The sequence below is a fragment of the Anomalospiza imberbis genome, chromosome 26, assembly GCF_031753505.1.
Source record: "Anomalospiza imberbis isolate Cuckoo-Finch-1a 21T00152 chromosome 26, ASM3175350v1, whole genome shotgun sequence".
Lineage (NCBI taxonomy): Eukaryota > Metazoa > Chordata > Aves > Passeriformes > Viduidae > Anomalospiza > Anomalospiza imberbis.
The window spans coordinates 1,331,362-1,348,076 of record NC_089706.1 but is presented as its reverse complement, the minus strand read 5'-3'; the positions used below and the strand labels follow the sequence as shown (position 1 = coordinate 1,348,076).

General features: G+C 43.8%; 1 protein-coding gene across 1 annotated transcript; it reads right to left on the bottom strand.

The window, feature by feature from the left end:
* Positions 1-545: 545 nt before the first annotated feature.
* RSBN1 (round spermatid basic protein 1) lies at positions 546-16,005 on the bottom strand. Its single transcript, XM_068173390.1, has 7 exons — positions 15,615-16,005; positions 11,402-12,072; positions 5,245-5,382; positions 4,696-4,838; positions 3,709-3,876; positions 2,537-2,645; positions 546-1,991 (listed from the first exon to the last, which is right to left on the bottom strand). The coding sequence occupies exons 1-7, from the start codon at positions 15,967-15,969 to the stop codon at positions 1,530-1,532; spliced, it is 2,046 nt and encodes a 681-aa protein (XP_068029491.1). The 5' UTR covers positions 15,970-16,005; the 3' UTR covers positions 546-1,529.
* Positions 16,006-16,715: the final 710 nt, after the last annotated feature.

Below are 16,715 nucleotides of genomic sequence, written 5' to 3'. Positions count from 1 at the left end.
AGTATCTTCTGAGGATTATTTCTCTATCAGTTTAAAATAGTGACCTCTACACTGAGGTGCTAATATGTATATAAAAGCCTACACAAACAATATTGCACAAAGTAAGATTTATAATAGAGTAACATATTTTAGAGACCCTTATAAAGAGAAGAGTAATAATTGATATTAAAAAGATGCATCCAGAACTAACACAGCATCTTTGCTTTTGTCTAGTCTAACATAGTGTTTCAAATCTTTCCTACCCCAGTGAGGATTAGAACAAATAAAGTTATCTGGAGACAGCTTAAGTTGCACCAAACCCCAACTTGTACTCTAAATGTGGGGAGGGGGAAGGGAGAGGGAAAAAGGAACTTTTCCTTTTGATGACTGGAAAGGGCAGTAATAAATGGGGAGAGTGAAAGTCAAATACAGGTTACACGTTAACATCCAGAAATATTGAAAGATTGTTGAAAAACTGTTGATAGCTGACACTCTACACATTGAGCACGTGCTGCTGATTTTTCCACAGTAACTGGGCACCCAGGAGCTACACATGGAAAAAGCAGTCCAATGCCAAAATACTTTTTATTGTGAAATACTAATACAGAACTTACACAGTAAGGCTGTCCTTATTCTAGGAAGTCAGGTATCAGCTCAATGCTTATTATATTAAGTGCATCAGTACAAGGGGAAGTGTGGATCCATTGGACACGTTACGACCCGATCAAAACAAGCTGCCAAGTTGGTTAAGTATTTTAAAGCCTTAAAGTGCTCAAAGATAGCAGTTTCCTCCACAAGACTACCAAGAGGTTCTCTAATTTTGACACTAGCATTTATCACATTCAGGGAAGATGTATTTTGGAAGCAAAAAACCCCCACACCAAACAACATAAGCAGTGCTATGAGAAGTGTTAGGTCAGTAAGTCATTGCATTTCAACAGGAATCAGACACTTGCTTCAGTTCTTTTTACAGGTCACCCTTGTAGGAACTGTAAGAAACATCAATTTCTATAGCTTGTATATAAACCAACATGTCAAGAACAGACATACCAAAAATTCCACAAATCATCAAAAGTGCTGTGCTTTCTCTATTTTTTTCTTTTTTTCTTTACTTTTTTTTTTTTTTTTTTACTTTTTTAAGCAATTAAAATGAGATGGGGAAATCACTTTGCAAGTCTTCTACAAAAGCATCACTTTCTGGTGAAGATTAGAGATAAAGTAAAAGTAGGGAAATAACACTGACCAATGGAGCTCAATCATTTCATATTCCTGGAGGAATTTCAATCTGACTTTGAGAAGATATTCAACATCTCTTTACTTAAACAGAAAGAAGTGGTAGACCACTGTTACAGGTTGTACTAAGGGGTTAAAATACAACTTGAATTTTGCATAATCTGTGTAAAAAAGATATGCTTGACATTTTGGAATGTCACCTTTCTTTATAGAATTATAGGCAAGATTTCTCCAATAAAACATAAGCCAGTTATAAAACTATAACTTCACATCAAAATTTTAAAAAGTTGTTTAAAAAATGTTTAAATATATACATATCACACAGAAGAGCCTGCATGATCCTGTGGATTGTGTTGCTGATCAGACTCTATTTTAAAACCTGGAATGGGCTGCGCCACCTGATCTGGTTGCACAAGTCCTGATATTGAAGAAACAGAGGAGGAGAGCACCCCTGGGGTAAGCTGAATTTCTATACCTGGTTCTTCAGACTCTACTTTTACACTCACTCCTTGGGGTTCACCTTCTGCCTCTGTGTTTCCAGGAACATCACTGTTCAGGCTTGAGTTGCTTTCTGCTTTTGGAGAAGTGTCCCCCACGGGGTGATACTGTTTGAGTCTGATGTGCCAGGCTAAGCTGCAGACTGCTGACACTGTTTTGAACTGATGAATGACATTTCTAGGGATGAAGTAGATGTCATTGTCACACAACTGAATCCTAGCATAGCGAATGCCTTCCCGTCTCATTTGGTTTAGTTTGGCTTCGTCCACCCATTGAACACACTGGGAGAAGGAGAGATGGGAAAGTTAGTGGTAAACTCTTCAAACAACTCACCATCTTCCTGTTTTCAAGTGAATTCATGTCTAAATCAGAATGTCTCTGTTTCATGGGTAAAACTTCAAATTCAAATGACAACTGGACTTTAAAAATACAGTTTCTCTGATGTCTTGAGAGGACAATGAAGAGGTTTCTATAGTTACAGCTGAAAACAACAACAATGGGCTGCATTGTTTGGGCTGACAGAACTGAGTTTAGATGTTTCCATAGCCTAAGACAACATCAGAAAAAACAGGGACGGGCACATATGGCTTAATCAACAGATTGTTTCTATAGCAGACGCTGGGACTCACAGCAAGAACTTGAGGGAAAGGAAAGGAAAAAGGTCCCTTCCAACTGAACTATTTTATCCTGAAACACAAGGAAATTTACCCAAGAGAGCTGAGAACTGAGGGGATACAAAAGGGCTGACTTTAGGGAGAAGCTGGGATCTGTCAGAAACCCCTCCCAGAACACCAGGAATGAGCTGTCACGAGGGCAGATTTGATACCTGTGACACTGGAGGTTCATGAAGGTCCAGCTGAAGTCTCTGCACAACATCAGTGAAGTCTTCAGCATGAAAACAAACCACATCTTTGGTTATACGAGGCTGGTCGCTCCTAGAAAAAAAAGAGAATTCCAGGACTTTTTGAAGTATTTGAGTTACAGAGCATTCCAACTCTTCCCAGTAGAAAGCTTCATTGAACCAATGGCCTGCTTGAGTGTTACACTGTGCACAAAGCCTCAACATTTCTCAATAGTGTATTATGTTGAAAAAGAGGTATAATTCATATATTTCCCTTTTTTCTTTCTCAATTTTTGCTGCATTCACAACAGAAGGGATGTTTGCATGGACAATACACCAAAAACCCTGAGAACCAGGTTCAAACTGCCACTATCAAAGTTCTCTGTGTTGTAGGAACCACTACTTGCCTCAATTCTTCCATTCTATAATTGGATAGAATAATTCTGCATTAAGGGAAAAATGTAAAATTAAAGTAACACTGAAGTTGAAGCAGTGAGAAGTTTTATTCAATAGTATAGGAAATATTTGCATATTTTATTCTAATGATAATGCTAATTATGCTATCCAATTTCTAATGCAATTTCTAGCTATTACAATGATGCAAGTCCAGTTTCTCTGCAAGATCAACAGCAATATCCTGGGTACATGACCTGAGAAAGCACTGCAGCTGTGAAATTAATTACACTGAGCTCTTAGACTACAGTTACAAAAGCTAGAATTAATATACCTGCTCAGGAAAAGAATAGTGAAGGATGATGGTCCAAGTTTAAGGTATATCACAAAAATATTCTGCAAGCTGCTGTTCCAAATTTTTTACTGCCTCAAGATGGAAAAATAGGAGGGACACAGCTCAAGGTTTTCAGCTCTGTGCAGCTTTTGAGCCACAGAATGAACTAGGTTGAAAAACACCTTTAAGATCATCTAGTCCAACCTGTGACCTAACACCTCCTCATCAACTAAACCATGGCACTGAGTGCCACGTCCAGGCTTTATTTTTAAACACATCCAGTGCCTCCACCACCTCCCTGGGCAGACAATTCCAGCCACTGTCACATTATAGGGTTTAAACCATTTCTGATTAGGTTTATTTTGCGAGGAATTTTTTTTTCTTTTTTTTTTTTAAGAAAAAAAGTGCTGCCATCCCAGCAGCAACTTACCATTCCCCAAACTGCACAGCCTTGAGCACCCCGACAGCAGCTGTGCTCTGCCAGTCAAAGCCCTGCCCCACGTGGTCAGCGTGAGCTCTGGTCCTGTCCTCGAACAGGACCTCGCGGGGCTCGCTGGTCCGAGGTAGGTACTGCAGGTTCTTGATCTCGTTCATGGACCTGCAACGGCAGAAAAACACGCACCAAAAATGTCCCTGCTGCTCAAAAATTCACGTTTGTACTGAACTAATCTTAAAATTCTGGGTGCTGCAGGCTTCAAGGGAACAAAGCACTTCCCTCTGGTTTTTTCTAGGTGTTGATTTGGTGAAAGATCAAAACAAAACCAGCCAAGTACAATTCAGGTTACAAGATCAAACTTTACAAAACAAATCAAATCACGTATTTTTTGTGTTTGCTTGTGCTGAAATATTTCCTCCAAGAATGTAAAACAGCTCTATCTTACAGAAACTGAGCTTCAGTTATTTGGGAGTACATCCAAATACTCTTCTTTAAATGACAACTAAAGTATGCTTCTAAATCTCCTGAAATTTGTTTTAGAGCACTCTTTCAGAGACAGAAAGCAAGAACACACAATAATTTCTGGGCAGGCAGTGTTAAAAGTGCTTTAGCACTGACATTAGAAGGCAGCACGAGCAGCAGAAGGATCTCTACTGTTTTACAGCATTCCACCTGCCCTCCCGACCAAATTGGGTCTTGCCACAGAAATAGGAGTAATTAAGTCCGCAGATAATAAAAAGGTTTTAACCTTAAAGCACTGATCTAGGATATGTGACAAGTACTGAAAGATACTGTCAGAAGCAGTGAAATAAAACAACCAAGGGTAACATTTGCTTTATCAGCTGAGCCAATTTGAAAAAAAAGTGAAAGTGAAACTTAAATGTGAATTAGCCCTCTGAAGAGCCAGTGACATCAAGTACTTTGCTGTTCTCAAATCTGACAGAGACTTAACCTCGAGTACAAAAGGAACCCAAACCTTACCGGCGCCGTTTGAAGGGTGATTTTGGCATATCAGCTGTGGGGATCATCTGCTCTCCCGGCCTCACCCACATGATGGGCCCATCATCACTCTGGGACCTGCACTGCAGTCTGAGACTGGAAAGAGTCCCCCAGGGCAAAGTCATCTAAAAGAAAACAGGAACAAAACAACCCACAAAACACACATAACACAAAACACTGGGTGAGATAGAAAAATTGAATGATGCCTTTGGTAAAACTGGTTCAAATCTGCTGTCAAAAGAACTGCATAGAAACTAAGTAAGTTTGAGAGGTAAGAGATATTCCAAGCTAATTTTATCAGGCATAGTTTTTAGGGAAGTGCATGTAGTGCAAGTAGATATAATAAACTTGATTATTTTTAATTAGCCACCTCCTTCCATGCCTTTCAATTGGCCACAGGAAAGAATGAACCTCAGTAGCCCAAATAAGCACATCAGTAAAGAAAATACCTTACAGTTTCTAATTACTTGGAAACCTAACAATTGCTTAAGTATCTACAGTGCTCTGAACACATCACAAGTTACTGCTTACTTTAAGAAATGGAGATTCTTCCAACATATCTAGGAATTCTGGGAAGTAGTCCCCCACTTCTTCATCCACTGCTCCCACCAGGCTGATCTGGCGCATGGGTCCTGCTCTGTAGGTGCCACAGCAGTACGTCCGATTGACCTGAGGGCCAGACAGGAGACACAACAGCACCACAGCTTTAGTTCTCTCACAGGAGGATAAAAGTGACTGATCTAACACAGCTGGGATCAATCTTGGACTCATCTACATCTGTTCCAGCAGATGTGCCTTTGGGAATACCCACAGGGACTGCTGAGAACAGAACAGAAAGAAAGGGCTCCTGCCTGTACTCCTGACAGGAAATCCTTCTGGAGTCTGAATAACAGCAAGTGAATATTTGACTAATTCAGGAACAATTCAGCACTTCCAGGCTGACTTGAGAAAACAACCACACAAGGTTTCATTGTGACTCAGTCTTTCACCAGCAAGCTTCAACTCTCCACTAGTTTGTGCTTTTGGACTTTTGCTTCTACATTTCAAACCGGATGCTCCTGGGATATGCACATTCCTCAGTTCAGTCCTGTCCCTGAGGTCCTTCCCCTGGGACTGAAGTGAAAAACCTCAAGGTCTTTCATGCAGTGGTTCTGGTGATAGTATACACAGGAAATTGGACAAAAACAGATTAAATGAGGGGTTTAGCTGGAAAGCCAGTGCTCATGGAGAAGAATTTTAGGATAACCATTTGCAGTAGAACCTGCTGTCAGCGCTGGGGTCAGAAACACTTTAATCTCACAGCTTGCGGACATCCTATAGAACACAGACTGTCCCACTTCGCTGGGTCATCTGGAAACTTTTCTTGCCAATTTCCTGTTCTCAGAGGAGAGGCACTGGCAAGACTCCAGTGTTCTGTAGCCTCATCCTATGGACTGCAGCTGGAATGTGCCATATGGCCACAGAGGAGGCTCTGTGCAGACACCACAGCTAACTGATGTTACAGAGCACAAGTCTGCTGTGCACAGTCAGCTGTGTCTGAGCCCCAGCCTTCCACCACCCTTCAGTGTTCCAGGGGTGAAAAACTCCAGCTGTTCTCCATGGCTGAGTGGTGGGACAGTGCAGACAATTACTGGTAAATGTGCAGTTTCCGTAATGTTCACCCAGTGTGACGCATTTTAGAACTCCACTTACAGATACATGGACATAGCAGCTTCACTTTAAGTTTAGTTTCAGTTTTGCATGTTTAGCCAGCAAACCAAATGTCATTAAGCTACTCCCTGCAGTTGTTAAAGGTAAATTAGGAGAGACTAATAAAGGAAGAATAGAGTTACTGCTGCAATTTTATCCTTCAGTAGCAGCCACAGGTATTTCACAATTATACAAGTTCAGCTCACTCTATTTGCTGAATGTAGTTCAGAGCAGGAACACTGGAACACCACAGCAATATTTTTGTTCTGTGCATCTACAGAAGAACTAAGGACTGAAGTGCTCTGGTCCTTATCCAGTGAAGTTTAACTGCCCGGCACTGTTTATGTAAGTGGAGACAGACTCCTTCCAGATGAGTTCTGTGCTACTGAAACCACCTGGTGAGAGTCACTAGTATTTTACAGGTGTTTGTCATGAGTTAAAATGAATTATAATTCCACATGCAGCTTTTCCCTGTAATGTTTTCAAAAGAAATGAAAAATTAGAAGCTTTAACTTTTTTTTAAATGCACTGGAACAACAGAAAAATAGACCAGAACTCAGGACTTATAAAGCAAACAAGAAATACTTTAGGGAAACATTGGATTTCAGTGCTTTGCTAGTTTTTAATATAAACTAAAGGAATATACACACTTGAGAATTAAACCCATGACATGTTTACACTGACAACATGCACCAGCCCACGGCAATCCCCAGCAGGCTGTATTATTCATCTCAAGCACCTCAATCACAGGGGATGTAGTCTACTAGTTCAATATACCATAAAAAACTTCTTCACAGCAGCTCTCTCATTCTTAATTCCTTCTGAGCAGCAAACACTGGTTAGGCCAGTGGTCTCAACAATATGATGCAATGAACACCTAAAAGAACAGGCACCTTTCTCTCCCTTTACAACTGGGTGGTTTAGTGTTCCATGAGTAAGCACCCTGCTTGCTGCACTGCAAGCTGCTTTGGTCTTTCATTCACCAGGTGCTCCAGATTCCCTCTGAGCTCTGTTCACTCCACAGTCACCTGTGTGCACCCCTCATTGCAGGGAAGAAAGCTGAGATGATGAAATAGCTGAAGTCACTTCATTATATCCATTAGGACATCTCTCAGTGATTTTTATTTTTATTTTTGTTTAAAGTTCAGCCCTTGTTTAGGAATTTAGCCAGGGTCACTCCAGTTCACACGGCTGCCAGAAGTCAGTAACTTATTACCACAGCACCTCCCTTGCTATAATTTGTTCCCTGTGCTGCTTTAAAAGCAGCAGTGGATCACAAGCAGTCACTGCCACTGTTTTTACTGTTGCAAAAGGACAATGGGGCCAGTAAGACTGCTCAGGCAGCCTGTGCCCTTTCAAATGCCACCCAGGCATCACTGCTGTGTGTACCCCCTGCTCCACACGCCAACACTGACAGTGAGTTATGGGCACGGTTAAAATTAGCTCCAGTGCTCATGAAGACATTTTCTCTCGGCTGCACCATGTGCCTATCAGCGTTTCCCACACTCGGGTGAGAACAGAAGCACACAGGCAGTGTTTCCTGTCAGAGGCTGGGAGCTGGTGTTTATGTGCATGCTCCTGAGGCACCCCAGCCTCACCACGGGTTAAGTGAGCAGCGCAGGATGAGAACAGGACACACAGATGAGGCATCAGCTGGAGACAAATGAGGTTAAGTCTCTGAAGTTTCTCTCCAGTTGCAAGAAAAGCATGAATCAGTTGACAGCAACAGTATTTCAGCATGCCAAGTCAGCTATAAAACCAACCACACAAAACCTTGGCTACAAGAAGAAAGCAAGAGCACAAGGCTGGCTCCTGCTGAAGGACAAGGAGGCACAGCAAGGGTGACATGCCTGACTAAAATCTGACATAGTGCAGGACCACTGGGCATTGTTTATATGGCTTTAGTGACAAACCGAGTGAAGGATGCAGTACAGATCCACAATTTCTCCATTTCATAATTTGATAGCTACTGTTAAAAAAAAGAAATTGCCCTTCCAGAATGAGAGAAGTTCACGTGGGGCAGACAATCAAACTGTGATGTGGTTCACGAGCCAAAGCTGTCAGGAACAGAGTAACCTATTCTGAGCAGCAAGAGTAAGAAAACTTACCCCGTTATCACCTGTTGGCTGCTTCTCCCACATTCTTCCCAGAAGGAAGAGCAGCTTATGCAAAACCTACTTCCCCAATTCTCTTTCCTGGCCTCTTCCCAGAACCCCCACACACCCTCTGTGACAGTGTGTAACTGTTCTTTGGATCAGAGAGAGAATTCATCAGACAAGTTGATCAGTTGGGAAAAAAAGCAGAAGTGTTTCTTTAAAACTCTAAATATATTCCCATTCACTGAGTGGAAGCAGTTGTACTGAAACAAGTGATAAGGAAAATAAAGAGTTCATTCTAGCTGCACTGCAAAGAGCTTCCAATTTAAAGCGTGCCCTTATGTGAGGAAAGCTTACAAATTTCTGCTCAGTGATTTGAGTCTTGAAAGCTCTCAGCCCAAGTGAACAGCTCCACACTAAAGCTGAGCTCCAGCACTGAAGTATTAGAACCAATGAGAGCCAATGCAAGAAAAAAATCCTCAGAACACTAAAGCTTGATTATTTTAAGATACTGAAACCAAACATTTATGTAACAAATACACATTGGAGTGCTTTGCTATAAACTCACTGCCCTGAGAACAAAGGAATTCACCTTGCAAGGCAGTTAATTATCACTAGACTTACCAAGTCCTTCAGATTAAAGTCCTTATTTTGAATACTACAATTCAGTTTCTCTAAAAACACAAACCAGCTGAATGTCGTGCAAGCCAAAGGTCCCATTAACTTGCAGTTTACAGAACAAATTTTGATTTCTGAACACTGAATCTTCGGGATTCAAGACTCCCTAAAGCTCCCAAACCCCTTGGCACAGGTCAGTGCAGCAAACAAACTCATGCACAGAGAAGGAACCCAGAATGGAAGCAACTTAATTATAAATAACCAGTGTTACAGCATACAATAGTGCAACATGTTTAATCTGCAAAAGCACAAGCATGAAGTGCTTCTGTACTGTACAATTCTCTCACAGAAGGGTGAAAAGTGCAGCTTGGCCAATCTGTTCAAGCCTCCCCAGAGCTGCCAAGGAACAGCAGCACAACAGCCAGGCTCATCACCCCAGAGCAGGGCACTGCAGCCTTCTCCATTCCAAGACAAGACAGCCTGCAAAACTTGGGTGAATCCACCACCAATTTCTATGTTTCTTCAGCTTTTCCATCATCTGTATTCCCTGAAGAGCCCTGCTCCAGCTGCCTGTGACAGCTCCCCTGCTCTGTTTGCTGAGGGAGAACTGCACTAACACACTTCAGCCAGAGAGGATTAACCAGGTCATGCTGGAGCTGGGTTTAGAGAAGTGGTTTAGACCAACTGAACCTTATGTCATGACTCAATCTTAATCAAGTTTAGACAGTACTTAAAATAGAATTAATTGAAGTACCAGCAGACTATAACCCAGCAAAGCCTCTTATTTATTACCACAGATTCCTCACGTGTATTTATAGTGGCAGTATTCGTGTTCACAGGACATTCACTGAGAAAAAATGCAATTGTTAAACATTCTGGAGACTCTGTTTAGCCATTTCAGGGGTCATCACACGTATCAAGTCAGAATGCAATCAGGACACTAAAGAGCACAGATAAATCACTAACACAGAAGACTTTAAAGCCTGACCTGTGGACACATTTCACATCTGCAGCACACAGGTGTGTGCTGTGCAGAAGTGCTACTGCCCACAGCAGTGGTTCATATGCTCAGAGATTGTTTTGAAGTGCTCTGCACCCAGACACAGCTCTGTCAACACAAAGAATTACATGCACCAAGAAACAGAAGCTGGTTAAACTAAGTGCTGCAGCAGCAAATCACTGCCAAACAAAAAGCCAAGTGTCAGAATTATTCATTAAATGCTATTCAAAGACTCCACAGCAGCCATGCAGTAACTTTCTGTAAAGCAGTAATTGTTCTTCCAGTGCAAATCTTGCTTATAAGCATTTGGTAAACCCTGCAGAGACCCAAATAGCCCATCCACAAGCACTCCAAAGTCTGTTGTTAAAGGTGTGTTCCTATCACACTGAACTGAACTCCACTACAGAGTTTCAGATGTAGCCTCCCAACAGGTGAACTAATAAATGTAATTAATGTCTCAAGTAAAGACCTTAAAGGTAATCAGCAGTTGGGATCCACTCTCAGACTAAACAGAAAGAAGCTTTATTCCATCGAAAAGAATTTTATCTAAGCTGTAATCTTGTGGTACACTCATATACTTCTGAGTTTGGTCACTACTAAAATCCAAGAGACTTTCATATGGGAATCTTAAAATTAGCTTAGTTTTTACTGTTGCATCCATTTAAGTTACATGGAGATACATTTTCAGAATTTAAACTAGTTAAGCCTACCATGGAAACCGAGGGAGTAAATAAAATGAAGCTCCTTTTCAAAGGCAATTAAAAAGATCCCCTAACCACTGACGAGTTAGAAAGTTTAGTCAGCATAAGGTACTGAGGGAATTAAGATGTTAAAAACCTTGTGAAACAGATATACTGAAACATGAAAAGTAACACTGCAAAAAAAGCCAAGCCCCAAGACCCCAAAAACAAACCCCAGCTCTGTTGACTAGAAAAGCAGCGTTAACATTTGCAGTCTATGCAATTCTTGACACGGACTTGGCTGTTGTTTTGAACAATCTCAGTGTTTTCCCAAGTTTAGAAGAAAAAGATGCTCAGTGTAGATCTTCCCTCAGGTCACAGGTAGCAGTGTCTGACGTGTGATTCACCAGCTACCAGGGAGCACAGGAAAGCTTTAAGCAGAAGCAGGAATACACAGCACAGCAGTGTAGGTCTAACATCACCTTTCTTCATCTGCTCAGCAAATACATTTGTGACTTGCCTATTTTAAATCATGCCTCTCTGGGTTACTGAGATTAATCAAATCTAGGTATTGTGCAACATTTATGCATTTGAATAGTTCTTACCTGAGAGTGAAAATTTGAAATTGTTGTTGTTTCAATGTCCTTCTTGCCCAAAATTTCCATTTTCACTGGAGTGTTTGGAAAGTTAAAAGCAAAGTAATCCAGGAAGTCTGGTAAATAGGCAGCTGCTCCGTGCACTATGGCTAAAGCATAGTAAGCTGCATTTTTATCATTTTCACTGAACGACAACGCAAGAAACTCTTCTGCAAATCTCTCCATCTCCACTGGAGACAAAAATGAGAGTTCATCCATGTAAGCATGCAGGACCAGGGCACCTCCGTTGGACTGATGCTCCTCGTGAATGAAGTTACTGAATTTAGTGCCAGTCTTCAGGAAGCTGCTGCGGACAGAGTGCTCCTGGTGTGTCACAAAGGGGGTTTGTACTCCCTGGGGTATCCGGTATTCCTGCATGCCCAAGTTCAGTCTGCACAGCTGCTCGTCCTTCAGGTACCTGAAGGATTCCTTGCTCATTTCCAGGTTGTCACACTGTCCTTGAGACAGAGTCTCCTTGTCAATGCGAGTGAGCCCAGCACACACTGTCTGCACCTCTTTGTTGTACATCTTCAGGCGTTTTCCCCTCACATCTTCCCGGTGTTTCTTTTTCTTTTTTTTCTTTATCTTCTTCATAATAAGACTGTCAGCTCGCTGGCTTTTGCCATTTTCATCTGGAGTTTCTGGCAGCAACAATAAAGAGAAGATTAGAGTTCTGCAGTTGCAGCATATTCACCCCAAAAGAATTCAGGACACTCACTTGCTGAAGCCATCTATTCCCCAGGGAGACTGACCAGTTGTAAAACATTGTATTTTTGGCTGTATAATTAAATCAAAAGTCAGGGTACCTATAATTATATAAATAAAGCATTGAATTAAGGAAATCTTCCAAAATTCTACCTTAGTATTTTAGAAATACTTCCATTTTTAAGAGATTTATTAGAATACCTTTAAAAGGAGTCTGTAGTTCGGAACATCTATAATTAAGTACATTAATAACTTCTGACATTTAAGGCAGTGCCGTACAGGGGAAGAGGATAAACAAGTATGTGTTAACATTTAAACATTAAGACTTTCATTACAGAACACTTCCCTGATTTTGGATACATGATACAGAAGCAGACAGTAGCACTGAAGAGCTACAAGCTTTACTTACATTTAGAAGTAAAAACACTTAAGTAAAGCTTAGATTGCTGATTTTAAAATTAAAGGACCCAAATCATCACATCAATGGATTCAGTCCTGTAGTTAACGATTCAGTTAATGAAGAGAAAGAAATTAAGAGCCTGTTTCAGTTGTTTGGGTTTTTTTTTTTTTTTTTAGGTTAATCAACCTCTAAAAGGATGAGATAAAATGTGAAGAAGTAGTTCTGTCAGGCAAAATGAAATAGCTTAAGTTGTTCTTCTTTCAAGAATAAAAACTAATTCAAATAACATTTAGCAAGGGACAAAGGTAATTAGAAAATTTGATGGCCCAGCTGTTACAAACTCAATTGCCAAGACAAGATTTTAACGTGCCTGAATCAAAGAACCATTTCATCCAACAGTGCCCATAAATCTCCAGGAGCTGTGTTAGCAGGATAGCCATGGGGATGAGACAACCTGCTGCTGAAGGCAACACCTGACTGAAGATGCAGGAACTAAAGTTTTACCATTCCCCCTCAGCACAAGGCTTTGTCCTAATGAAACTTCCTTTCTCTGGCTGCACACTGGTATTCCCTCTTTATTCTCTTAGAGCACTTAAGTTAAAGAAAAAAAACCACATTACACTCTTATTGAAAAAGGGTGTAGTGATAAACACAGGCAGCTCCAGGTTCTGCAGTGTAACCAGTGTTTAACTGGATCATTACTGGTTTGGTCTCGTTACTGGAGAGGGCTGACCTTCATAACAGCCTGGAGTAAGGAACAGAGTTACTCATGGAGCAAAGAAAGAGCTGATTGCTTAATCCTCACTTCATACAATAGTCTTAGGACCTGAAATACAAGTTTTCACCGTGCTGCTGCAGCCCTTGCAAACAGCAAAGGCCCTGATCTTTCTATTTCAAAGAAACCAGGAAAAGCAGGGCGGTATCACTCGTTCTGGGAAGCCAACTGAAACGGTTCTTGGAATGAGGTTTGCTGCAAGACTCGGATGTGAGGAGTGCACGGTTTGCCCAGTCACTGGGCTCTGGAGCACAGACACTGCTTTACTCACCGAGCGAACGTGCAATCCACACACCAGGTATTTGTCCTGGTGGGACAAGAGATCCCAGGCTGCAACTAAACAAGAACTTCATGCCACCACTGCGCTGTTGGGAATACTTCCCTTTGTATGCTTCTAAGAACATTTCACTGTTAAAGATTTCTTATTGTAAGCATTTCTGATTTTAGGTATAGTTTTAAAACCTCAGACATTTTAATTCAGAGTATCTTCCCATTTGAAACCATGTCCTAACAACAGACAGAGGAATCCTTGCATTTGGGAGCTTCCAGTGAACGCTTGTCTGTTTTCAGGATAAAAGCTGCCCTGGCTGCTGCTGGATCCATTGAACACAGCAGAGTCTCACTATTACAGTGAGTAACTGCTGTATTCAGTGAAGCTAAACAGTGACATAATAATAATGCCTGGCAATCCTGGAGGAAATATAGTTTTAATTATTCCTTTAAATAAACAGAAGGCCTCCAGCACCTCAAACACAAAGAAGCTGTGGACAGGTCACTAAACGATGGGCTCCACAGTGAGGCAGAGTGACAGCAGTGCCAATAACTCAGCTATTCTAAAATGATCAGACATCCCACAACAGAACCAGAACCATTATCAAACAGCAAAAACAGTGGGGTTGTTCACTGTCACCTGGGGTCACAGATAAGCATGGCACAGTCAGTGTAATATATAATTTAATCAGATTATATGGCAAAATAAAAACAGATAGGGAAAGAAATACAGCCCCATCCCAAAAGGCACTACCCCTACAGCTGAGGACAGGCAGTGAAGAGCTTCACACGAGCAAACAGCTTTCCTTTACGAATCTGGAATTTTGATGCTCATTTCCACGCTGTTTAAGCCTTCATTAAGAGGCCTAATTTGATTCTGGGTTAGAACTGACACAGTGACACTCCAGTCTATAAAGTTACACTGCTCCAAACTTCTGCTTGATAAACACTGATAAAATTGCAGAGGTTTACAATCAGAAGTTTTTACAGTCATTATTCAAGCACGGTGGTGTGGAAGCATTAACCAGTGGAGAAAAGCCTCTCCTGGTACTAGTTTTGTCTGTTCTTAAGACAGTCCTACCTAGACTTTACTCCACAGCCACTTGACTTCTGCAAGCAAGGGCATCTTTGGTTTCTTTGGCACAAAACCTGCCCATACACTCCTCAAGCATAATCCACCACGTTATATTTTTAATTACAGTACTTTTGCAGTTATTTTTAATCTATGTTGCTCTCTCCAAGAAGCTTTTTACTATAACAAATCTCTGAGCAGAACCAAAACAATCGCTCTGTACTGTTAAAAAAAAATAAACAAAACCACACACAGCACACGCTGAAATCCAGAGATATTTTGGCCTTGCAATAAAAGAACACACAGAATAATTCGGGCTGCAAAGGACCTCTGCAGATCATCCAGCAAAAGCCCCCTGCACCTGGAGCGGGTGACACAGGTTTGGAATATCTCCAGACAGGACCTCCGTGGGCACCTGCTCCAGGGCTCTGCCGCCCTGCATTGAACGAAATTCTTCCTCACGTTGAGGAAGAACTTGTTGTGTTTTAGTTTATGGCTATTCTGCCTTGTCCTGTTGCTGGGCACCCCTGAAAAGAATCTGGCACCATCCTCTGACAACCGCATTGGAAATATCCGTACGGAATCACGAGACCCCTTCTCAGGCCACTCATTAAAACCAACAATTAAAAATTTAAAAATAAAACCCAACAAACCAGCAGCTCCTCACACGCTAACGTGAGGAAGCCTTCACCCCCACAGCACCTGCAGGCTGAACCCGCGGCGAGGGCGATTCTGACAGCAGCAGGAGCAACGCGGCCGCCCCGCGCTCCGTCCCCGGGGCAGCACCGCCGTGCCCGCTACGGCACGGCCGGACCAGGGCCGCCGAGCCCGCCGCGCCGCCGCCGCCCGCTGCCCTCCACAGGTGCGCCCGGGGCTCCAGCGCCGCGCCGCCGCCCGCCCGGCCGAGCCCGCCGGGGGCGGCCGCCGGCCCCGCGACCCCCGCGCTCCCCCCGCCGCTCACCTCGCTGGCTGGGCCGCCCCGCCGCGCCGTCCGCGGGGCTGCCGCGCCTCGCCTTGTGGCCGGCGGGCTCGGCGTGGTGCCGGTGGTGGTGTCGGCGCTCCCCGGGCGGCGGGAGGCTGAGCGGGGAGAACGTGAACAGCCCCGCGGCGGCGGGGAGGGCGGGCGGGGGCAGCGGCTCCGCCGGGCCGGGCCCCGCCAGCAGCGGCTGGCTCGGCCGGGCCCGCTTGGCGGCCGGCGGCTCGCCGGGTGCCGCCCGCCGGCGGCGGGGCCCGCGGGGCCGGGCGGGCCGGTCCGCTGAGGGCGGCGGCGGCGGCTCCTCCGGGGCCCGCGGCACCGCGGCGACCTGCGCGGCCATTTCAGGGGCTCCCTCACACACATTTAAATGGCCCGAGCGCCGGGCGCCGCCGCGCACGCGCCGCCGCGGGGCAGCCTGGGACGCGTAGTTCGGGAGCGGGGGCGCGTGCGCGGCGGCGCGGGTCACGTGGGCGGCGGGAGCAGGGCGGGAAAGCGCTGAGGGGGCGCTGAGGGGGCGCTGAGGGGGCGCTGAGGGGGCGCGGAGCCGCGGGGCGGGCCGCGCTCCGGAGCTCCTGTTCTTATGGCGTTTCTCGCTTGTCCTCAAGTGCTTCCTCCGTAAAACACCGGCCGCGGGCTGCTGCCGAGGCTTTCCCCTCCGTGAGGGAGGTGATGTGGAGCCGTTGGAGCGAGCTTTGGGAGGCCAGCCCTGCCCACGGCAGTGGGGTGGAATAAAATCATTGAATCATAGAAAGTTAAGGGTTAGGAGGGAACTTAATCTCGTTTCACCCACTGCCGTGGGCTGGGGCACCTTCCACTACAGCAGGTTGCTCCAAACCCTGTCCAGCCTGGGAGAAACAGGATATAATTTGGGTAAAGGTTTTCACTGTTTTCTGCTGTTAAGAAACCCTGTGACCACAGTAATAAAAAAGGCAATATTGGCTATTCCCCCAACTTTAAACCAGCTGAGTTTTCCATTCCAGCAGTGGTCAGCAGATTCTTCTTGACCAAATTCCCCAAATACCACCTTGGTTGGTGGGGTTGTTTTGATTTTTCTTTTTTTTTTTTTCCTGTCTTTACAGGAAAATA